Here is a 24,101-nt window from a genome sequence, read left to right on the forward strand (position 1 = left end):
ATGCTTACTAGTAGCATGTTAAAAGGGATAGTGGGATATATTGGCTGCATTATGGCAACATGCTATTATCATGCTAACTAGTAGCATCATGCTAACTAGTACCATCATGTTAACTAGTAGCATCATGCTTACTAGTAGCGTGTTAAAAGGGATAGTGGGATATATTGGCTGCATTATGGCAACATGCTATTATCATGCTAACTAGTAGCATCATGCTAATTAGTAGCATCATGCTAGCTGTTCAGGTAGACTTCCAGTCATTGCGCTTACGCTAGTTTGCATTGGCTCGCGAAAGTACCTCTTAACTTCCTTTTAGATTGGCCGAAGAGACATAAAAATGTGCTTAATTTGGCTTAATTGCCCAGATCTGGACACTATCCCTTTTAATAAATAAAAACGGTAACCCTTTTGGCCTCCTGTCTTAGCCACCATCAACATGAACAACATGAACGATGGCTGGTACGGAGCTCTGAAGGAGACTATCCAGCAGCAACAGAACCAGTTGGTCTGGGTGTCAGAGGGCAAGGTGAGAGAAACACTCAGATGTCCATTATAGTTTTAAGGTAACATTTTCTAAAAAAGAATCTATCGTATGAATATGATACTTTGCGAACACAGTGGAGCTTTTTTATAACATCAAAACATTTCCGACTCACCTGCTGAAGCAACCCTAAGAAAACTGTATATTTCTTCACATCTACTACTACCATCTCTCCTTCTGCTCCTACTCCTGCTGCCCCTCCTTCGTCCTCCTGCTCCTGCTCCTCCTCTTCCTCCTCCTGCTCCTCCTTCTCCTGCTCCTCCTCCCCCTGATCCTCCTCCTTCTCCTCCTGCTCCTCCTCCTCCTGCTCCTCCTCCTCCTGCTCCTCCTCCTCCTGCTCCTCCTGCTCCTCCTCCTTCTCCGCCTCCTGCTCCTCCTCCTCCTCCCTCCCCCTGATCCTTCTCCTCCCCCTGATCCTTCTCCTCCTCCTCCTGCTCCTCCTGCTCCTCCTCCTTCTCTGCCTCCTGCTCCTCCTCCTCCTCCCCCTGCTCCTCCTCCTTCTCCTCCTGCTCCTCCCCCTGCTCCTCCTCCTCTCCCCAGGCGGACGGCGCGCCGGACGATGACCTGGACATCCATGATGACCGTCTGTCATACCTGTCAGCCCCGGGCAGTGAATACTCCATGTACAGCACGGACAGCCGCCACACCTCTGATTACGAGGACACGGACACAGAGGGCGGGGCCTACACCGACCAGGAATTAGACGAGACTCTCAACGACGAGGTGGGACGGATTCTTTAAAAAAAATATTTTTTTACATTTGATTTAATTAATGTTCGCTGTCAAAAATACTGAATTATGCCTTAAGACAATACTTGGAGGGGAAAAAACATAACACCTTATACCTCATACACGTTTTTAAGTCTCAGCGTGTTGTAACTCATTTCTAAATCCCATTAGGTTGGTCTTCCCACGGAGCCAGCTATCACCCGCTCCTCAGAGCCGGTCAGAGAGGACCCGCCCGTCATCCAGGACCCCTCGACTGGCGGTTACCCTGGATACCAGCACGTTGCCGTGACTCCGCCCGACCCGGCCAACCGCATCGACCCGTCCGGGTTCAAAATGGCCGCCGCTCCTCATCAGGTAGGAGAGAGGGGGAGGAATTGGAGGGAGAGAGGATTGGAGGTTTAGCTGTAGGTGTCTCTCTAGGGGCGAAACGGGCTGAAACGATGTTATTACAACCTGCGATGTGTTCTGTTCTTCAGAGTGAAACAGGACATGTGTTTGTTCCTTCAGTAAGAGAGACCCTTTACATAGCTTTACAATATACATATGTATTTGTGTATACTATCTGTTTGTAGTTAACCACACTGTTGCAAATACATTGTAAACGGGTTTCTGGATGGTGTAAAAATGATTCAAGGAGGAGGAACATGGAGAGAGAAGGTTACTATGGAGATAGAAACTGCTGTAGTTTGTGGAGTGTTGCTGTGCTCTTTCTCTTGGCAGCCTGTTGCAATAAAAATGTCTCTTAACGATACTTCACAGCAAGACGATGCTCTTCTGGCTATTCCTTCCTCTCTGCTGCCTGCTGCGGTGGCTGTGGCGCCCCCTGGTGTTGAGGCTGAGTCACAGCAACCTGCACTGCAGGTAGAGGGTATGACCTCTGAACCCGAGGAGGAAGCTCCGGCTGCAGACTCACTCCTTAGCAGCCCCGCCCCTACTGAGCTAGCCCCGCCCCCAACACCACCATCACTCGAACCCCAACCCCTGTCTGACCCGCAGCTCGGCCCTGGTCCTGAACCCAAGGTATTCACCTACCTACCACCTCCCCACCACCCCAGCACCTACCTGCTGCCTCCCTAGAACACCTGGACCGGGCCTGGGCCAGTCATGCCCTTAACTGCCCCGCCCGGGTTCTCTGCCCCGCCCATCTCCCCCTCCAGCCTGCTGTCCTGTCTTCTTCTTCACACACGCTTCTTTATCCTCTGATTGGCTCTCTTGTCTGCATGCCCCGCCCACACTGTGTGACCACAGAATTATATTTTACAGCGTGTTTGATATGACTAGTTATTATGGGATGTAAAAGCAAGGTGATTTGTAATGTGATTCTGTGTAGTCCGACTGCAACGTACTGTAGTCCGTCTCAAACATGCACCTTGTGTGTGATTGGTCAGTGTGTGGTCAGTACACATGCACCAATCACAGTGGGTCTGCAGTCCACCCAGGGGGAAGGGGGGGGGGGTCTAGTCTAGTCTGTGGGCACATCTGAAACCCCACCCCATTCCCTATTAAGTATATTTTAACCAGAGCCAGCCAAAGTTGTGCACTATATAGGGAATAGGGTGCCATTTTGGACCGGTCTGACCGTGTGACCGGGATAAGAAGAACCAGCGCCAACATTAACGGTTACTGTTGTCTCCTCCTCTTCCTCTGCATGGCCTCTAATGGTTCCTTTCAGCTTCTTAACTTCTCGGACTGACTCTAGTTGAAGTCTAGGCAAATGTTCTTGCAGTGGCAAATGTAGTTGGTATATGTACCGTATGCTGTAGTGCTATTATATAGTAGAATGTAGTTGGTATATGTACCGTATGCTGTAGTGCTATTATATAGTAGAATGTAGTTGGTAGCTGTTGTAGTAGATTGTAGTTGCATAAGATGCTCAACTGAATGTAATGTTGCATGACAAACTATGCTAACCTGCAGACAGTTTTCTTGGTATTTAATAGTCTCTGTCAAAGTGGTTGATTCGCTCTATGGGGGGGCATTACATAACTATATCTTCCGTTGTAGCGTTGACTCACGTTAAGAAGTTTATGTTACAAGCTTCTACCATAGGAAGTGACTGTCTGCCGTTTACTCGAGGTGTTGTCTACAGGCTACACATCACCCATTTTGAAATGAAGCCTTTCAGAAAATGTACACAAAAAAACAACACAAAAAAACATTCTTTTTGACACCCCCCCCCCCAAAAAAAACGTGACTACGTCAACTGATTGGTGATGACGTCATGAGAATACGGAACTTTTCAGGAGTGACTGAAAGACTTCTAGTCAAATATGCATTCAGAACGGATTAGGAATAATTGCTTGTGTACTTGCACTTTGATCTTTGTTAAATGTATTGATATATTTTGGAGTTACTACAATTTAATTGTATGAATGATGATGTGTTGTTTCTTAATTGATCTGTGTTCAGTCCTTGAAGATTTGAGCTGAACCTCTCAGAAACCTCCCCTTTAATTGATTCGTTCTCTGATTTTGGGGGATTTTCTGTAGTTTCTGTAATTTTGTTAATTTAAATTGTTTTAAAAACATAGTTTTCCAAAGGAGATTTACAAGTTTTCAACTTAATTTGCCATGTGTAATGATTGATACATTGGAAATCTTATTCACCCGAGCTCTGACCAAATGCTTGTGTTCAAACTATAGCCTGTAACTAGCTAGTTCCTACTAGTATTAATGTCTCTATATTCCATCCGACTCCCCTGCAGATGTACAAGAAGGATCTGTACAGTCTGGAGGAACCAGTGAGAGTGAACCACAGAGGCATGAAGTCGTCTCTGAGCTACACCCACCAGCCCTACCAGGACCAACAGCCACACCGCCAGTACGACCACCCGCCTTACGGCTACTGTAGCGACGGGGGGGGCTACGCCGAACCAAAGCCTCCCCAGGGGAACTTTGACCCTCACCTGCACTACAACAACCGTGTACCTCAACACTTCGACGACGGCCAGTGGCCCCCCTACGACCAACAGACCTCTTCCCCCCAGCCCCCGGGGTACCAGCCTGGCCCGGGCCACCAGCAGGGCTACACTCCTAGGGGGACCACCCCCTACGAGGACGGCCCAGTCAGGGACTACAGCCCCCCCCAGCCCTGCTACGATGAGGCACCGGCGGGGATGCAGGGCTACGACGGCAGGCCTCGTCACGGTAAAATTCCGGGGCCTATGCGGTACGATGAACCGCCTCCCCCGCCCTCGGCTGGCCCTTACGACGCTCGCTCCCCTTACGAGTCTGAGTCCCCTCACTGCTACCCCGTAAGCTCGCCCCGCTCCCCAGACCCCCCCAAGCAGTATTATGGAGACTCTGCTCCTGGCCTGAGACCCTCCTATAACCCAGGACCTCCCAGCCGGGGCGGTGGCTACAACCGTGAACCTCTAATGACCTCTGACCCGCCCCTGCCCCCTCCCAAACCTGAACCCTTGGCCTCCCCGGGAGAGATGGGAGTAAACGCGGGGTCCAAGCCCCCGGGGGAGGAGGAAAGGGACGACCCGGCCATGAAGCCCCAATCGGTGCTCAACAGGGTCAAGATGTTTGAGAATAAAAGGTCGTTGTCTGTTGACCGAGCCAAGGAGGCTGACGACTCTACCGTGACGAGGGTAGGTGTACAACACAGCCAAACACCTAGACAGCATGCTTATAATGTATGTCTGGGATAGGGCTGTTACAATAACCTTATTACCACCACACCAGTTGTCACTATTCATGATGGTAGTCAAATTCCATATGACCGTTTAGTCACGGTAACTATGCTTCTCCAAGCTCTGATGCTGCTGATGGTCATTAGTAGCCTACCAAACTTGTTAACTGCCTGGTACTCAGCACTCTATTGTCCCTCTAAACACTCTGATATCAATGTGAATGTGAATGGGAAATCTAATAAAACACTTCATGAGAGCCCATGAGCTCATGTTGCGCAACATTTCTATAAGCTATGCAATTGCTTGAGAAAAGTGATGGCCTCTACTAAAAAGAGGAGGATCCCATCAGCTTTCTATAGGCTAGGCATACTATATTTATTTCTCAACTTTCCTAATATTAAGCACATTGCTTCTCTTTACAACAGGAGTATAGTCTACCTGGCTGGCAAGAAAACGGAAAAGCGCGTCCTCATATTTGATATTAAAGTGCGTATAGATTTAAGTGCAATTCTCCGCTGTCCCTGTTTCGGGACAGTTGCACGATAAAGGTCCATTCTAACTCCAAACAAATTTCACACGTATTATTTAGTAAATGTAAAGATTAAATCAAGAATAGTCTGATGGGTGACAATATTAGCCTATCACTTGTGAATAATGCCCAGCCTGTGTGCAGTAAGGCAAGAAACTCATGTCTTTTGTTAGCGAATTTTTCAAATCATAGTCGCATACCTTATGTAGTCTTTATTGGGCTTTATTAGACTTTTTAAAATGTAGATGTTCCAAAGGTCTGCATCAGTGGCTTGTAGTCTGTGTGTGGAAACCAGGAGATGCTAAATGGGTTTACGTTAATTAGCGATCAATTACTGTGAGACTAGCAGTTATTTGCTTGACAATCACCGGCTGACGAAATGTCATGACGACCACAGCACTAGTCTGGGGTTCTCAACCTTGGGTACTAGGACACTTAGCCTATCTACAGGGGCTACTTGGAAAGAACATACACTAGACCTAATAATCAGTGACACATAGGGGATTCAAATAAAATCAAATGTATTTATATAGCCCTTCGTACATCAGCTGATATCTCAAAGTGCTGTACAGAAACCCCAGCCTAAAACCCCCAAAGAGCAAGCAATGCAGGTGTAGAAGCACGGATTATTCTGGCAGAGCAACATGTGATTGGGGTAATGAATCACTGATGAATGTGATTGGATACCAGGATAACATGTGATTGGGGTAATGAACCACTGATGAATGTGATTGGATACCAGGATAACATGTGATTGGGGTAATGAACAACTGATGAATGTGATTGGATACCAAGATAACATGTGATTGGGGTAATGAACCACTGATGAATGTGATTGGATACCAGGATAACATGTAATTGGGGTAATGAACAACTGATGAATGTGATTGGATACCAAGATATCATGTGAGGTAGTGTAGTTGATTCCCACTATATATTCAAGCTGCAAAGTCAAAATGGGCTATATTGTAAAAATGTATTAAAAACATTTCATTTGGGATTTGGCATAATGTTAGCAGAGTGGTTAAGGTCAAGGTTTGGTTTCAAATCATATTTTAAGAAGAGAAATTGTAAAATTTCAGTGCTTCTGACTTTGCAACTTGGCCAGATAGTGGCAACCTGTGTAGATACAATAGTCAGGTTTAACTTCCGGTCTGTCTGGTGTTCCAGCCTGCAGACCTGCCCAGACCTGTGACTGCACCTGGGCCTGTCCCCAAAGCCAACTCCCTCAGCAACCTGGAGCAGGGGAAGGCTACTTACAGGTACACACACACCACACACACACACATACACACACACACACACACACACACCGTAGACACACACACAGACACACACACACCGTAGACACACCACACACACACCGTAGACAGACCACACACACACACACACACACACACCGTAGACACACACACAGACACACACACACCGTAGACACACCACACACACACACACCGTAGACACACACACACACACACACCGTAGACACACACACAGACACACACACACCGTAGACACACACACACACACACCGTAGACACACCACACACACACACCGTAGACACATCACACACACACACCGTAGACACACACACAGACACACACACACCGTAGACACACACACACACACACACCGTAGACACACCACACACACACACCGTAGACACACCACACACACACACACCGTAGACACACCACACACACACACACCATAGACACACCACACACACACTGTAGACACACCACACACACACTGTAGACACACCACACACACCGTAGACACACCACACACACACACACACACACCTGTTGACACACCACACACACTGTACACACACACACTGTAGACACACACCCACACACACCTGTTGACACACCACACACACACACACACACCTGTTGACACACCACACACACTGTACACACACAAACCACAGCACTCTACCCTGGTGCTACTAACGCCAAGGTCATGGGTTCAACTCCTGAAAGGACCACATACTGTACTAGAAATGTTACAATGGATGTACAAAACATTAAGAACACCTTCCTTATATTGAGTTGCACTCCCTTTTGCCCTCCATTCATCAGGGCACGGACTCTACATGGTGTGGAAAGCGTTCCACAGGGATGCTGGCCCATGTTGACTCTACATGGTGTGGAAAGCGTTCCACAGGGATGCTGGCCCATGTTGACTCCACAAGGTGTGGAAAGCGTTCCACAGGGATGCTGGCCCATGTTGACTCCACAAGGTGTGGAAAGTGTTCCACAGGGATGCTGGCACATGTTGACTCCAATGCTTCCCACAGTTGTGTCAAGTTGGCTGGATGTCCTTTGGGTGGTGGACCATTCTTGATACACACAGGAAACTGTTGAGCGTGAAAAACCCAGCAGCGTTGCAGTTCTTGACACAAACTGGTGCGCCTGGCATCTACTACCCATTCAAAGGCACTTAAATATTTTTTCTGGCCCATACAATCCATGTCTCAAGGCTTACAAATCCTACTTTAACCCGCCTCCTCCCCTTCATCTACACTGATTTTGAAGTGGATTTAACAAGTGACATCAACAAGGGATGATAACTTTTCACCTGGTCAGGCAGGTGTTCATAATGTTGTGTCCACTCAGCGTGTGCCCTCACTGTCCCGTCACGTTGGATCAAATCAATGTCATTTCCAGAGGGGTCTGAAATTATTAACACAATCATGACTGTATAAAATAATTCATTAATACAATTGCTCAGAGAAAGATATTTTAACAAGGCATTTTATAATAAGAAAATAATAATTTGACGAGTGAAAAGAGAGCATACCACCAAGACATACCAACCTCTCCTGTTGTTGTTTATGGTGAGAGGTTAGCATGTACTGTGGGTATAATCATCACATTTTCATTCAGGATGATCCGTAAATGGTAGCATCCACATGAACATATTATGTTCTTATTTGCAATAAAAAGTGACTCCAAATTGACACGATGCATTTATTCACCATTGCATTTCTATTGGGCACAAAATAATCTGAAACACTACCAAAAACTAACTGCATACAACCGGTTTGTAGAGTCGTAAGCTTGACGTAATCAATGTGTGTTAAAAGAATATGGGACCAAATACTAAACTTTCTACTACTTTATTTCGAAGAATCTTTAGGGATTTCAATCATTTTGACCCTTACCTTTTTGAGAAAAAAATATATAACTTGTTATACAAAATGTATTGGTATAAAATAGTATAAAAACAAAAAAATAGCATACTTTATACCGTCATTACAGCTCATCTTTATCAAGGTCGTCAATTTTGGACCCGTGTGTGTGTGTGTGTGTGATATTTATATAAATAAATAAAAAGAGGTGGGTAAAGGATGATGCTGAGATTTGTCCTTTCCGAGAAGAAGGAAATCTACCTGGTTAATTTATCAGAGTCGACCCCAGAGCTCCACCTAGTGGACATGTTACACAGTGCAACGACCAGTATGTGAAACACAGATTCAACCCACTGAGCACAGTGATGTAATGTGAACACTATCTAGTGTCTCTGTCTCTCAATTTCAATTGAAAGGGGCTTTATTGGCATGGGAAACATATGTTTACATTGCCAAATCAAGTGAAATAGATAATAAATAAAAGTGAAAAACAAAAAATAAACAGTAAATATCACTCACAAAAGTTCCAAAAGAATAAAGACATTTCAATTGTCATCATATATATATATATATATATATGTATATGTATGTGTGTGTGTTGTAACGATTAATGATCAATTGTCATTATGTCTATATACAGTGTTGTAATGATGTGCAAGTAGGGAATACAAAAGGGAAAATAAATAAGCATAAATGTGGGTTGTATTTACAATGGTGTTTGTTCTTCACTAGTTGACCTTTTCTTGTGGCAACAGGTCACAAATCTTGCTGCTGTGACGTCACACTGTGGTATTTTACCCATTAGATATGGGAGTTTATCAAAATTGGATTTGTTTTCTAATTCTTTGTGGGTCTGTGTAATCTGAGGGAAATATGTCTCTCTAATATGGTCATACATTTGGCAGGAGGTTAGGAAGTGCAGGGTCTGTTTGTTTGTGAACAGAGCCCCAGGACCAGCTTGCTTAGGGGACTCTTCTCCAGGTTCATCTCTCTGTAGGTGATGGCTTTAGGGAAGGTTTCGGAATCGCTTCCTTCTAGGTGGTTGTAGAATTTAGTCTCTTTTCTGGATTTTGATTATTAGCGGGTATCGACCTAATTCTGCTCTGCATGCATTATTTGGTGTTTTACGTTGTACACAGAGGATATTTTTGGAGATTTCTGCATGCAGAGTTTAAATTTGGTGTTTGTCCCATTTTGGGAGTTCTTGGTTGGTAAGCGGACCCCAGACCCCCCCCCTCTCTCTCTCTCTCTTTCTCTCTCTCCTTCTCTCGCTCTCTCTCCTCTCTCTCTCTCCTTCTCTCTCTCTCTCCTTCTCTCTCCCCCTCCCTCTGGTCGGTGTTACTAGTTCTGAATGTCTGACCGTATGTCCCTCTGTTATCAATGTCTGTCCTTCGCTCTACTTTCTCCTGTGTGGCTCTCTAACTGCCCGTTCTGTCTCTCACTCTACTTTGTGGAATAGATTCGTAAGTGTATAAAGGTTTTGGGGTCAATTCCATTTTAATTCCAGTGAAATCAGGAAGTACACTGACATTCTAATTACAATTCTCTTCCATTTGGAACATTTTGGAATGTGGGTTTTATTTTCTGAATTGAAATGGAATTGAGCCCCAACCCTGATGTGTCTCATCACCCCCTCAGAGCCCCCGAGTCCCAGAATCCCCCTGGGGCTAAACCCCTGGACCACTGCGATGCTGACGAGGATGAGGAGTACTACAGGAAACAGCTGTCCTACTTTGACCGACGCAGCTTCGACAGCAAGGCCATGAACCCCAGCCCTGGCGTCAACTGCTTCCTACCACAGACCCAGCTGGCTTACCCTTACAACAGGTATACTATATTACCCATAACCAACTACAAACAGGTAAACTACACTACCCAGAACTCCTAGAACCATTTCCTTTACAGCAGACCCAGCTGGCTTACCCTTACAAAAGGTATACTATATTACCCATAACCAACTACAAACAGGTAAACTACACTACCCAGAACTCCTAGAACCATTTCCTTTACAGCAGACCCAGCTGGCTTGCCCCCACAATCCTACCCAAATCAACAGCTAGCCCCAAGGCGCGTGTACTATAGATCTGAGAGGATAAGTACAATCACTATGGTTATTGCCCGGAGGTCAGGCTGACTGCCCGGAGGTCAGGCTGACTGCCCGGAGGTCAGGCTGACTGCCCGGAGGTCAGGCTGACTGCCCGGAGGTCAGGCTGACTGCCAGGAGGTCAGGCTGACTGCCCGGAGGTCAGGCTGACTGCCAGGAGGTCAGGCTGACTGCCAGGAGGTCAGGCTGACTGCCCGGAGGTCAGGCTGACTGCCCGGAGGTCAAGCTGACTGCCCGGAGGTCAGGCTGACTGCCCGGAGGTCAGGCTGACTGCCCGGAGGTCAGGCTGACTGCCCGGAGGTCAGGCTGACTGCCCGGAGGTCAGGCTGACTGCCCGGAGGTCAGGCTGACCGCGTTTGAGGGGATCAAGTCCTGAGGCAGAACTGCTAATCTTGATCACATGAGTTGTTGGGGCTTCAAAGTGACAGTGATTTGTAGATTAAATGATTCTGCCCAATTCGACTGTGACGTTGTTGATCTTTAAACACACCCTCTCTGTTTGTGTCTGTGCTTTAGGGCCGAGTCTGTGGAGAAGGTGAGTCCGGTAGAGAAGAGGTACGAGCCCCTCCCCCAGATCAGCCCGGTGTCTCAGTACGGACCACCCAGTCCTGCTGTACCACCCAACAGCCTGCCCAAACTCATCCCCAACGACGGTAAGAATAGATGTCTCAGGGGATCTCTATCTTTAACGGAACACTAAGTGTTATCTAATATTAGTGGAGCCACCTCCATCAAAGACAGTGATATGTTTGTTAAAGAGCACTGTGGTAGCTAAAAGTACTTAGAATTAAATTGACATCTTTAAGTGTAATAGTTTAGTTGACCTCTGGCTGTATGTAGGTACTCACATCCCTAGTTGACCTCTGGCTGGCTGTATGTAGGTACTCACATCCCTAGTTGACCTCTGGCTGGCTGTATGTAGGTACTCACATCCCTAGTTGACCTCTGGCTGGCTTAATGTAGGTACTCACATCCCTAGTTGACCTCTGGCTGGCTTAATGTAGGTACTCACATCCCTAGTTGACCTCTGGCTGGCTGTATGTAGGTACTCACATCCCTAGTTGACCTCTGGCTTTATGTAGGTACTCACATCCCTAGTTGACCTCTGGCTGGCTTATGTAGGTACTCACATCCCTAGTTGACCTCTGGCTGGCTGTATGTAGGTACTCACATCCCTAGTTGACCTCTGGCTGGCTGTATGTAGGTACTCACATCCCTAGTTGACCTCTGGCTTTATGTAGGTACTCACATCCCTAGTTGACCTCTGGCTGTATGTAGGTACTCACATCCCTAGTTGACCTCTGGCTGGCTTGTATGTAGGTACTCACATCCCTAGTTGACCTCTGGCTGGCTGTATGTAGGTACTCACATCCCTAGTTGACCTCTGGATTTATGTAGGTACTCATATCCCTAGTAGACCTCTGGCTGGCTGTATGTAGGTACTCACATCCCTAGTTGACCTCTGGCTTTATGTAGGTACTCACATCCCTAGTTGACCTCTGGCTTAATGTAGGTACTCACATCCCTAGTTGACCTCTGGCTGGCTGTATGTAGGTACTCACATCCCTAGTTGACCTCTGGCTTTATGTAGGTACTCACATCCCTAGTTGACCTCTGGCTGTATGTAGGTACTCACATCCCTAGTTGACCTGGCTGGCTGTATGTAGGTACTCACATCCCTAGTTGACCTGGCTGGCTGGCATCCCTAGTTGAATTAGGTACTCACATCCCTAGTTGACCTCTGGCTGGCTGTATGTAGGTACTCACATCCCTAGTTGACCTCTGGCTTTATGTAGGTACTCACATCCCTAGTTGACCTCTGGATTTATGTAGTCACGTCTCTTTCCCTCTCTCTCCAGTGAACTCTCACCCCGACCAGCTCCTCAGCTCCTCTCCAAAACTTGACCTCTCTGGTCTCCGCCCCCCTGTCCTCCAGGACCCCCCTTCCCAGCCCTACCTGGCCCAGAGGTCCCCAGTGGGGGTCAACGGCACTGACGCACCCCCCAAAACCCCTGGAACCACTCCCACCCCACAAAGCTACAACCGATACGTCCCTAAGCCGTACACCTCCTCAGCCCGGCCCTTTGAGAGGAAGTTTGAAAGCCCCAAGTTCAACCACAACCTCCTCCCCAACGACAGTGGGAAGACAGACCTCCTGATCAGTAGCAGCAACCCTAAACCCAGCGTGGTCAACAACAACAGCAGGACCAAGCCTCCACTGTCTCCTCAGGCCCTGGACCACGACAGTGGACTGGACACGTTCACACGCACCATGGACAACAGGGGGCCCAAGTACCAGCAGCACAACAACTTAGTCAACAATGCTGTGTCCAAGGCCATACCTGTCAGGTAAGGATGTACCATTGAAGTGAATTCAAGGGGGTTGTGTAACATTGAACAGAACTCGAACTCTGGTCCGGCAGCCGTTAAAGCCAAAAAGATCCGAACATCTTGACGAAATGGCTAGATGTTTGTTTGGCAGGTTGTTTCAGTATGGTAATTTATCTGATACTTCTATCCAGACTTTACTATACACCTTGCACTGTAGTCTGTCTGGTTCTGCCTCTAGCCCCGCCCCCCTACACCCACAAACGGTATATACAGTTGTCGTACTTATTACATCACTTGAACACAGCATTATACAGACAACACTGTGCCCAATGACATGCCTGTTAGGTAAGGGGGATGAGGTAATAATCTGGTCTGGTAGTAGACCCTGTTAGATAAGGGGATGAGGTAATAATCTGGTAGTAGTAGACCCTGTTAGATAAGGGGATGAGGTAATAATCTGGTCAGGTAGTAGAGCCTGTTAGATAAGGGGATGAGGTAATAATCTGGTCAGGTAGTAGAGCCTGTTAGGTAAGGGGATGAGGTAATAATCTGGTCAGGTAGTAGAGCCTGTTAGGTAAGGGGATGAGGTAATAATATGGTCTGGTAGTAGAGCCTGTTAGGTAAGGGGGATGAGGTAATAATCTGGTCAGGTAGTAGACCCTGTTAGATAAGGGGATGAGGTAATAATCTGGTCAGGTAGTAGAGCCTGTTAGATAAGGGGATGAGGTAATAATCTGGTCAGGTAGTAGAGCCTGTTAGATAAGGGGATGAGGTAATAATCTGGTCAGGTAGTAGAGCCTGTTAGGTAAGGGGGATGAGGTAATAATCTGGTCAGGTAGTAGAGCCTGTTAGATAAGGGGATGAGGTAGTAATCTGGTCAGGTAGTAGAGCCTGTTAGATAAGGGGGATGAGGTAATAATCTGGTCAGGTAGTAGACCCTGTTAGATAAGGGGATGAGGTAATAAACTGGTCAGGTAGTAGACCCTGTTAGAGAAGGGGGATGTGGTAATAATCTGGTCAGGTAGTAGAGCCTGTTAGGTAAGGGGGATGAGGTAATAATCTGGTCAGGTAGTAGAGCCTGTTAGATAAGGGGATGAGGTAATAATCAGGTAGTAGTAGACCCTGTTAGATAAGGGGATGAGGTAATAATCTGGTAGTAGTAGACCCTGTTAGATAAGGGGATGAGGTAATAATCTGGTCAGGTAGTAGAGCCTGTTAGATAAGGGGATGAGGTAATAATCTGGTCAGGTAGTAGACCCTGTTAGATAAGGGGATGAGGTAATAATCTGGTCTGGTAGTAGAGCCTGTTAGATAAGGGGGATGAGGTAATAATCTGGTCAGGTAGTAGAGCCTGTTAGGTAAGGGGGATGAGGTAATAATCTGGTCAGGTAGTAGAGCCTGTTAGATAAGGGGATGAGGTAGTAATCTGGTCAGGTAGTAGAGCCTGTTAGATAAGGGGATGAGGTAATAATCTGGTCTGGTAGTAGACCCTGTTAGATAAGGGGATGAGGTAATAATCTGGTCAGGTAGTAGACCCTGTTAGATAAGGGGATGAGGTAATAATCTGGTCAGGTAGTAGAGCCTGTTAGATAAGGGGATGAGGTAATAATCTGGTAGTAGTAGACCCTGTTAGATAAGGGGATGAGGTAATAATCTGGTAGTAGTAGACCCTGTTAGATAAGGGGATGAGGTAGTAATCTGGTAGTAGTAGACCCTGTTAGATAAGGGGATGAGGTAATAATCTGGTCAGGTAGTAGACCCTGTTAGATACGGGGGATGAGGTAATAATCTGGTCAGGTAGTAGACCCTGTTAGATAAGGGGGATGAGGTAATAATCTGGTCAGGTAGTAGACCCTGTTAGATAAGGGGGATGAGGTAATAATCTGGTCTGGTAGTAGTAGAGCCTGTTAGATAAGGGGATGAGGTAATAATCTGCTCTGGTAGTAGTAGAGCCTGTTAGATAAGGGGATGAGGTAATAATCTGGTCAGGTAGACCCTGTTAGATAAGGGGATGAGGTAGTAATCTGGTCAGGTAGTAGTGGTTAGCGGCAGGGTAGCCTAGTGGTTAGAGCTTTGGACTAGTAACCTGGAAGGTTGCAAATTCAAACCCCCGAGCTGACAAGGTACAAATCTGTCATTCTGCCCCTGAACAGGCCGTTAACTCACTGTTCGTAGGCCGTCATTGAAATGAAGATTTTGTTCTTAACTGATTTGCCTAGTTAAATAAAAATGTAAAAAATCTATGGCTGACTACACACACTAATCTCATGACATGGACTCAAGCCGTAAAGATACAATACAAATGTTCTATTTAATTCTGTGCACACGGCATAAACTGCATCATATACAGGCAACGGCCATAATTACAGACTCATTAACTGATCCTGCATGGCTACGTTGGTAGAGCGTGGCTACGTTGTGGCTACGTTGGTAGAGCGTGGCTACGTTGTGGCTACGTTGGTAGAGCATGGCTAAGTTGTGGCTACGTTGGTAGAGCGTGGCTACGTTGTGGCTACGTTGGTAGAGCGTGGCTACGTTGGTAGAGCGTGACTACGTTGGTAGAGAGTGACTACGTTGGTAGAGCGTGGCTACGTTGGTAGAGCGTGACTACGTTGGTAGAGCGTGACTACGTTGGTAGAGCGTGGCTACGTTGGTAGAGCGTGACTACGTTGGTAGAGAGTGACTACGTTGGTAGAGCGTGACTACGTTGGTAGAGCGTGGCTACGTTGGTAGAGCGTGGCTACGTTGGTAGAGCGTGACTACGTTGGTAGAGCGTGACTACGTTGGTAGAGCGTGGCTACGTTGGTAGAGCGTGGCTACGTTGGTAGAGCGTGACTACGTTGGTAGAGAGTGACTACGTTGGTAGAGCGTGGCTACGTTGGTAGAGCGTGGCTATGTTGGCTACGTTGGTAGAGCATGGCTACGTTGGTAGAGCGTGGCTACGTTGGTAGAGCGTGGCTACGTTGGTAGAGCGTTGGTAGAGCTACGTTGGTAGAGCGTGGCTACGTTGGTAGAGCGTGGCTACGTTGGTAGAGCGTGGCTACGTTGGTAGAGCGTGACTACGTTGGTAGAGAGCACGTTGGTGAGCATGGCTACGTTGGTAGAGCATGGCTACGTTGGTAGAGCGTGGCTACGTTGGTAGAGCATGTACGTTGGTAGAGCATGTACGTTGGTAGAGCGTGACGTTGGTAGAGCGTGGGTACGTTGGTAGAGCGTGGCTACGTTGGTAGAGCGTGGCTACGTTGGTAGCTACGTTGGTAGAGCGTGGCTACGTTGGTAGAGCTACGTTGGTAGAGCATGGCTACGTTGGTAGAGCGTGGCTACGTGGCTACGTTGGTAGAGCGTGGCTACGTTGGTAGAGCATGGCTAAGTTGGTAGAGCGTGGCTATGTTAGTAGAGCATGGCTACGTTGGCTACGTTGGTAGAGATGGCACGTTGGTAGAGCGTGGCTACGTTGGTAGAGCGTGGCTACGTTGGTAGAGCGTGGACGTTGGTAGAGCGTGGCTACGTTGGCTACGTTGGTAGAGCGTGGCTACGTTGGTAGAGCGTGGCTAACGTTGGTAGAGCGTGGCTACGTTGGTAGAGCGTGGCTACGTTGGTAGGCGTGGCTATGTTGGTAGAGCGTGGCTACGTTGGTAGAGCGTGGCTACGTTGGTAGAGCGTGGCTACGTTGGCTACGTTGGGTAGAGCGTGGCACGTTGGTAGAGCGTGGCTACGTTGGTAGAGCGTGGCTACGTTGGTAGAGCGTGGCTACGTTGGTAGAGCGTGGCGTTGGCTACGTTGGTAGAGCGTGGCTACGTTGGTAGAGCGTGGCTACGTTGGTAGAGCGTGGCTACGTTGGTAGAGCGTGGCTACGTTGGTAGAGCATGTCTACGTTGGTAGAGCGTGGCGTTGGCTACGTTGGTAGGGCGTGGCTACGTTGGTAGAGCGTGGCTACGTTGGTAGAGCGTGGCTACGTTGGTAGAGCATGGCTACGTTGGTAGAGCGTGGCGTTGTGGCTACGTTGGTAGAGCGTGGCTACGTTGGTAGAGCATGGCTAAGTTGGTAGAGCGTGGCTACGTTAGTAGAGCATGGCTACGTTGGCTACGTTGGTAGAGCATGGCTACGTTGGTAGAGCGTGGCTACGTTGGTAGAGCGTGGCTACGTTGGTAGAGCGTGGCTACGTTGGTAGAGCGTGGCTACGTTGGTAGAGCGTGGCTACGTTGGCTACGTTGGTAGAGCGTGGCTACGTTGGTAGAGCGTGGCTACGTTGGTAGAGCGTGGCTACGTTGGTAGAGCGTGGCGTTGGTAGAGCATGTCTACGTTGGTAGAGCGTGGCTACGTTGGCTACGTTGGTAGGGCGTGGCTACGTTGGTAGAGCGTGGCTACGTTGGTAGAGCGTGGCTACGTTGGTAGAGCATGGCTACGTTGGTAGAGCGTGGCTACGTGGCTACGTTGGTAGAGCGTGGCTACGTTGGTAGAGCATGGCTAAGTTGGTAGAGCGTGGCTACGTTGGTAGAGCATGGCTACGTTGGCTACGTTGGTAGAGCATGGCTACGTTGGTAGAGCGTGGCTACGTTGGTAGAGCGTGGCTACGTTGGTAGAGCGTGGCTACGTTGGTAGAGCGTGGCTACGTTGGCTACGTTGGTAGAGCGTGGCTACGTTGGTAGAGCGTGGCTAAGTTGGTAGAGCGTGGCTACGTTGGTAGAGCGTGGCTACGTTGGTAGTGCGTGGCTATGTTGGTAGAGCGTGGCTACGTTGGTAGAGCGTGGCTACGTTGGTAGAGCGTGGCTACGTTGGCTACGTTGGTAGGGCGTGGCTACGTTGGTAGAGCGTGGCTACGTTGGTAGAGCGTGGCTACGTTGGTAGAGCGTGGCTACGTTGGTAGAGCGTGGCTACGTTGGCTACGTTGGTAGAGCGTGGCTACGTTGGTAGAGCGTGGCTACGTTGGTAGAGCGTGGCTACGTTGGTAGAGCGTGGCTACGTTGGTAGAGCGTGGCTACGTTGGTAGAGCATGTCTACGTTGGTAGAGCGTGGCTACGTTGGCTACGTTGGTAGGGCGTGGCTACGTTGGTAGAGCGTGGCTACGTTGGTAGAGCGTGGCTACGTTGGTAGAGCGTGGCTACGTTGGTAGAGCGTGGCTACGTTGGTAGAGCGTGGCTACGTTGGCTACGTTGGTAGAGCGTGGCTACGTTGGTAGAGCGTGGCTACGTTGGTAGAGCGTGGCTACGTTGGTAGAGCGTGGCTACGTTGGTAGAGCGTGGTTCGTGCAAAGCCGAGGATCGTGGGTTTGATTCCCGCTGGGGCCACAGTCGCTCCAGATAAAAGCGTCTGAATGTTAAAGCTCAGTTCTCAGTATGACCTCTATGGCCGCATTTTTCCTTCTCTGCTGATGTTGTAGAAGTCATTTTCTGTAGCTCTGCCTCACACCAAATCAAACGTACTGTATCAACACTCATTACCTGTCTTGAACAATGTCACACACAAGCAATGGAATAATTATACATCTGAGGATGCGTATTTATGACCTTGTAGCTTCGTTATGTAGCCTGCTGTTGTGTATAACTCACTTTTTCCACCTCTCCTCCCTCTCGTCTCACCCCCTGCTCCCCTCTCTTCCACCTGACCTCCCTCACGTCCCACCCCCGCTCCCCTCCCTTCCACCTCTCCTCCCTCTCGTCTCACCCTCCCCTCCCTCTCATCTCACCCCCTCCCCTCCCTTCCACCTCTCATCTAACCCCCCACTCCCCTCCCTTCCACCTCTCCTCACTCTCAACTATCAAGAGGGGTGTGAACAGTTAGTGTCATGAACAGTGCTTGTGCCCATAGATGTGGCGGGCAGGGGATTCCCCAATGCTGGAAGGGGGGCCTGAGTGAGAAAGTTTGGGAACCTCTAGTCTATACAGGATGGTCTAGTAACTAACAGTCACTAACTCTCCTTCCTCTCTAGCCCCAGTGGTCTTGACAGGATGGTCTACTAACTCTCCTTCCTCTCTAGCCCCAGTGGTCTTGACAGGATGGTCTAGTAACTAACAGTCAATAACTCTCCTTCCTCTCTAGCCCCAGTGGTCTTGACAGGATGGTCTACTAACTCTCCTTCCTCTCTAGCCCCAGTGGTCTTGACAGGATGGTCTAGTAACTAACAGTCAATAACTCTCCTTCCTCTCTAGCCCCAGTGGTCTTGACAGGATGGTCTACTAACTCTCCTTCCTCTCTAGCCCCAGTGGTCTTGACAGGATGGTCTACTAACTCTCCCTCCTCTCTAGCCCCAGTGCTCTGGAGGATGACGAGGAGGACGAAGGTCACACAGTGGTGGCCACAGCCCGTGGGATCTTCAACTGTAACGGCGGGGTGCTGAGCTCCATCGAGACGGGAGTGAGCATCATCATCCCCCAGGGAGCCATCCCCGACAGCATTGAACAGGAGATCTATTTCAAGGTTTGCCGGGACAACAGCATCCTGCCCCCCCTGGACAAGGAGAAAGGTATTTCTAATGCTTACATGTTTTCTTAGTCATTGTGCCCAGTGGATAGTATATCTCACTTCTGTTTCATCTAGTTGTAGTGCTGCCAACTGAGAACCCTGGGGGAAAAAGAAGAGTTTTGATCTCCTGGTTCACCTCTAACTTCCATCCCTTTCAACTGTTTCCGCCCCGTTTGTCAACATCTTAAAATATTCAGAGCAGAATATAAATATGTCAGTCTTGTTTCTGTCTATTCCATCCAGGAGAGACCCTGCTCAGCCCTCTGGTGATGTGTGGGCCTCACGGTCTTAAGTTCCTGAAGCCGGTGGAGCTGCGTCTACCTCACTGTGCGTCTATGACCCCAGATGGTTGGTCTTTTGCTCTAAAATCCTCCGACTCCTCGTCGGGTACGCTGTCCTCTATCTCTGTCCTTTTGGGGGGTTGGGTCAGGGTTTCAGGTGGCTTGTGTGATTGGTTGGGTCAGGGCTTCAGGTCGCTTGTGTGATTGGTTGGGTCAGGGCTTCAGGTCGCTTGTGTGATTGGTTGGGTCAGGGCTTCAGGTGGCTTGTGTGATTGGTTTGGGGGATTGGTCGGAGCCTTGTGTGATTGAGGAGGGGTCACCATAGAGTTGGATAGAGGGTACACTTGATAGGTTGTCACTAAGGAGCAGGGTTGGGGTCAGTTCCAGTCAAGTAAATGGAAATTCCAAGTCAATAATATATATATATATTTTAAATGAATTGATTTCTCAATACACAGAATGAAGAGCTCTTAAATTCAAAAAATGTTTCCATCTTCTTTTTAAAAATGTTAAATGTATAAAATCACTTCCTGACTTGTATAAATTGAGATGGAATTGACCCCTGCCAAGGAGAGATCTGGATCATCATCATCATCATCATCAATCTTTTAAATCATCTCCTGGTTCCAATGCTCCAGTCATTCCATTTGTTTGCATTTTCTTCATGGGGTTTTGTAACAGTCAGTATCCACCTACTTCGTTATTTCTGACAGTAGCTACAATGTGAGATCTTTTTCTTTTCTTTTCACTAAACATATTGCTAATCCATTTTTAAGGCTTTAAATTTGGTCAGAAGCTGAATATGTACACAGTTCTACAGTTGAGGAAAAAAATGACAAAAAAATATTTTAAGTAAGTAGAAGTATTAAGCTATCTGTGGTTTATGTACAGCATCTAAATATATATTTCTCACAAACAACATACTGTGACTGATGATTTTACACAAAATCATCATCGGCATATGCTGTTATTTGTGGCCTGTTACGGTACTCTTAACATAACACTGGGCCTTCAAAACCAATTTAAAGAACCACACACTAAGAAAGACAAATGACTAACCCGACTGACCGATAACTGTTCTTGTTTCTCTAAATCCTCCAGGTGACCCCAAGACATGGCAGAACAAGTCTCTTCCAGGAGACCCCAACTACCTGGTGGGAGCCAACTGTGTGTCTGTGCTCATCGATCACTTCTGAACATAGAGGGAGACAGCTGGCCTGTTACTGAATGTGTTAGATCAGGGGGTAGCCACAGACTGAAACTTTACCCCCACTCTCCTGCTGTTGTGACCCCTTTGCCCTGTTGTCTCCCTCCCAGGCAGCAGGAGGCAGCACTGCTTGACTTGATGAAGTACGAACTTTTATTCTTGAATATATTCTTATGTTCTTGAACTTGAATATTGAACATTAAAGTTGTTTATGGTGACCGCCCCTATAAAAAAGTAGGAGGAGTCCCAGTGAAGTGGGAGGAGTCTCAACACAGCATCCTATCCCAGCGCTGTGCTCTCCTTTTCCCACCCACACTTTTTTTTTTTTGGTGCTTTAACTAAAGGCTTGCAAAAAATCTAAAGCTGTTAAAAACGAAAATATATAATAAAAATGGAACTGTTGTTGGAATGCATGACCAGTGCCACAGACTGACTGAATAATAATCTAATTAAGATTTTTTTCAAAATTTTTAGCAGGTTGCAAGACAGAGGAACATTTTAAAAAAAAAAGAAAAATTAAGATGAGGATCATTTTTTTAAAATTAATTGAATATTGCAACGGAAATTTTTACAACTTACTGTATGCACTCACAAACAGAAAGGTTGATATATGCAAAAGCTTTTTTTGTTTGTGAGGTTGTTTGTGGTCATGCGTTTCGCTCTTAAGGATATCTGAGGTCTTAGGAAATGCAGCTGAGCCTCACTCAAGGGTTATGAGGGAACCTTGGTACTGTAGGCATCGTGTAAAACACAACACCGTTTTGAAGGTAATACTGAAGACTGAAGTTAATGTATTGGCATTGGGATGCCCCCGTTTGATTAGTCTGTCCATCTTTAGAAGAACTACTGAATGTTTTACCACAGATCAATAAAATGTCACTGACTTGATTTGACAAACTCCTGCAGCTGTCTAGAGATCTATGCATGTGCTTCGACTCAGGTCCGGAAGCCTGCTACAACTAAGTTCAAACACATTAAAAGTCCCATCTTACACTGCAAGCAGTGATGCCTTATCTGCATTTTAACTAAAAAAAACAAACATCAGATCTTTACGTTTTAGTGATTTAAAAAAATTATGGGGGGAAAAAAACAAACAAAAAAAGAAATTGGAACAAAAGAAATGTAATTTCACTGCATTTTGAACCCATTATATCAGTGAACTTGGATTAACTATAATATGAGGCTGATGAAGAGGTCATGCTTTCTTTTCCTGCTATGCATATTGACGTTTCAGAGGAAATACTACAAATGAAAAACACTAGAACGTTTAAATTGTGGCTGTATATAATGCTAGCATATGGCCTTGGTTCGCTTTAAATTCACTTTTGTACATCTTTGTCATTTTGTATAAAAAGAGGTTAAAAAATAATAATTGTTTATTAAAAAAAATAATTTAAAAAAAAGAGTGATTTCATTGGTTATGTTTGTATTCTGGTTATACTTACCCTGAGCCTTGGAACTGACCTAAGCAGTAATAAAATACAACTTTTCTACCAACATACATATACACACACCACTAGTATTTAAAGGCATTTTTAACAGTCAAATAACTTGTTATTCTTATTTACAAAAATATAAAAAGTGCTTGGTTTAAATACATTTTAAAAGCTCTGTACTTGAGGGGAGCTGTTTTAAGGAGCGACCCCTCTCCACTTGTGATACTGGAAGCTCTATTGGAATGTATTTTTTTTTGTACTAATAGACGATTTTATTAAAACGGCACATCCGTGCTATTTTCGTTTGATATGATAACACTGCTTCAATCTGACACTGCTTTCTTTTTTCCAGTGTGACTGCAATTTAGTTTTATCTATGTTCAATTTATTTTTATTTACGTTCAATGCTCCCCCCCTTTGCAACACATTTCTAAATATACCACTGTATTAATAAAATATATATTTTTTAAGTAGTACTTGGTTTGAGACTTCAATCGTGATAAGATAATACATAGAGTATTATTGAGGGGAGTTTGATTAAGCTGAACCGCGGTGCACCGGGCTATGATGTGAAAGGGGGAAAAACGGTGAGGGAGGAGGGCTCTTTTCAAATGGAACAGTAATCTGCGCTGTCCTCCATCATTCTTAAAATGGAGGAAGTTTGGAACCACCAAGACTCTTCCTAGAGCAGGGCGCCTGGCCAAACTGAGCAACCAGGGGAGAAAGGTTTTGGTCAGGGAGGTGACCAAGAACCAAATGGTCACTCTGACAGAGCTCCAGATTTCATCTGTGGAGATGGGAGAACCTTCCAGAAGGACAACCATCTCTGCAGCACTCCACCAATCAGGCCTTTATGGTAGAGTGACCAAACGGAAGCCACTTCTCAGTAAAAAGGCACATGACAGCCAGCTTGGAGTTTGCCAAAAGGCACCTAAAGACTCTCAGACCATGAAAAACAAGATTACTGGTCTGATGAAGTCAAGATTGAACTCTTTGGCCTGAATGCCAAGCGTCACGTCTGGAGGAAACCTGGCACCATCCCTTCGGTGAAGCATCATGCTGCGGGGATGTTTTTCAGCGGCAGGGACTGGGAGACTAGTCAGGATCGAGGCAAAGATGAACAGAGCAAAGTACTGAGAGATCCTTGATAAAAACCTGCTCCAGAGCACTCAGAACCTCCGACTGGGGGCTTAGGTTCCCCTTCCAACAGGACAATGACCCTAAGCACACAGCCAAGACAACGCAGGAGTGGCTTCGGGGCAAGTCTCTGAATGTCCTTGAGTGGCAGAGCCCTGACTTGAACCTGATCGAACATCTCTGGAGAGACCGGAAAATAGTTGTGCAGCTACGCTCCCCATCCAACCTGACAGAACTTGAGAGGATCTGCAGAGAAAAATGGGAAAAACTCCCCAAATACAGGTGTGCCAAGCTTGTAACGTCATACCCAAGAAGACTCGAGGCTGTAATCGCTGACAAAAGGTGCTTCAACAAAGTACTGAGTAAAGGGTCTGAATACTTCATGTGATTTAATTTTTTTACATATATATAAATTAGCAAAAATGTATTAAACAGTTTTTGCGTTGTCTTTATGGGGTATTGTATGTAGATTGAGGGGGGGAAACGATTTAATCAATTTTAGAATAAGGCTGTAACCAAACAAAATGGAAAAAGTGAAGGGTCTGAATACTTCCTGAAGGCACTGTA

The 24,101-nt window shown here is 46.7% G+C and overlaps 1 protein-coding gene across 1 annotated transcript in view; it reads left to right on the forward strand.

Annotated features, from left to right (window-relative positions):
• The window catches only part of LOC112227452 (tight junction protein ZO-1-like), an 80,813-nt gene extending 57,943 nt beyond the window's left edge, over positions 1–22,870 (forward strand). The window contains exons 9-20 of the mRNA XM_042301908.1: positions 426–526; positions 1,082–1,264; positions 1,442–1,624; positions 2,030–2,290; positions 3,975–4,865; positions 6,607–6,698; positions 10,215–10,403; positions 11,197–11,333; positions 12,540–13,029; positions 19,257–19,474; positions 19,717–19,860; positions 20,856–22,870. Coding sequence (XP_042157842.1) covers positions 426–526; positions 1,082–1,264; positions 1,442–1,624; positions 2,030–2,290; positions 3,975–4,865; positions 6,607–6,698; positions 10,215–10,403; positions 11,197–11,333; positions 12,540–13,029; positions 19,257–19,474; positions 19,717–19,860; positions 20,856–20,950 — 2,984 coding nt within the window. The 3' untranslated portion in view covers positions 20,951–22,870. The remainder of the gene's footprint in view (positions 1–425; positions 527–1,081; positions 1,265–1,441; positions 1,625–2,029; positions 2,291–3,974; positions 4,866–6,606; positions 6,699–10,214; positions 10,404–11,196; positions 11,334–12,539; positions 13,030–19,256; positions 19,475–19,716; positions 19,861–20,855) is intronic.
• The last annotated feature ends 1,231 nt before the right edge of the window (positions 22,871–24,101 follow it).

This window comes from Oncorhynchus tshawytscha, linkage group LG19, assembly GCF_018296145.1.
Source record: "Oncorhynchus tshawytscha isolate Ot180627B linkage group LG19, Otsh_v2.0, whole genome shotgun sequence".
NCBI classification, from domain to species: domain Eukaryota; kingdom Metazoa; phylum Chordata; class Actinopteri; order Salmoniformes; family Salmonidae; genus Oncorhynchus; species Oncorhynchus tshawytscha.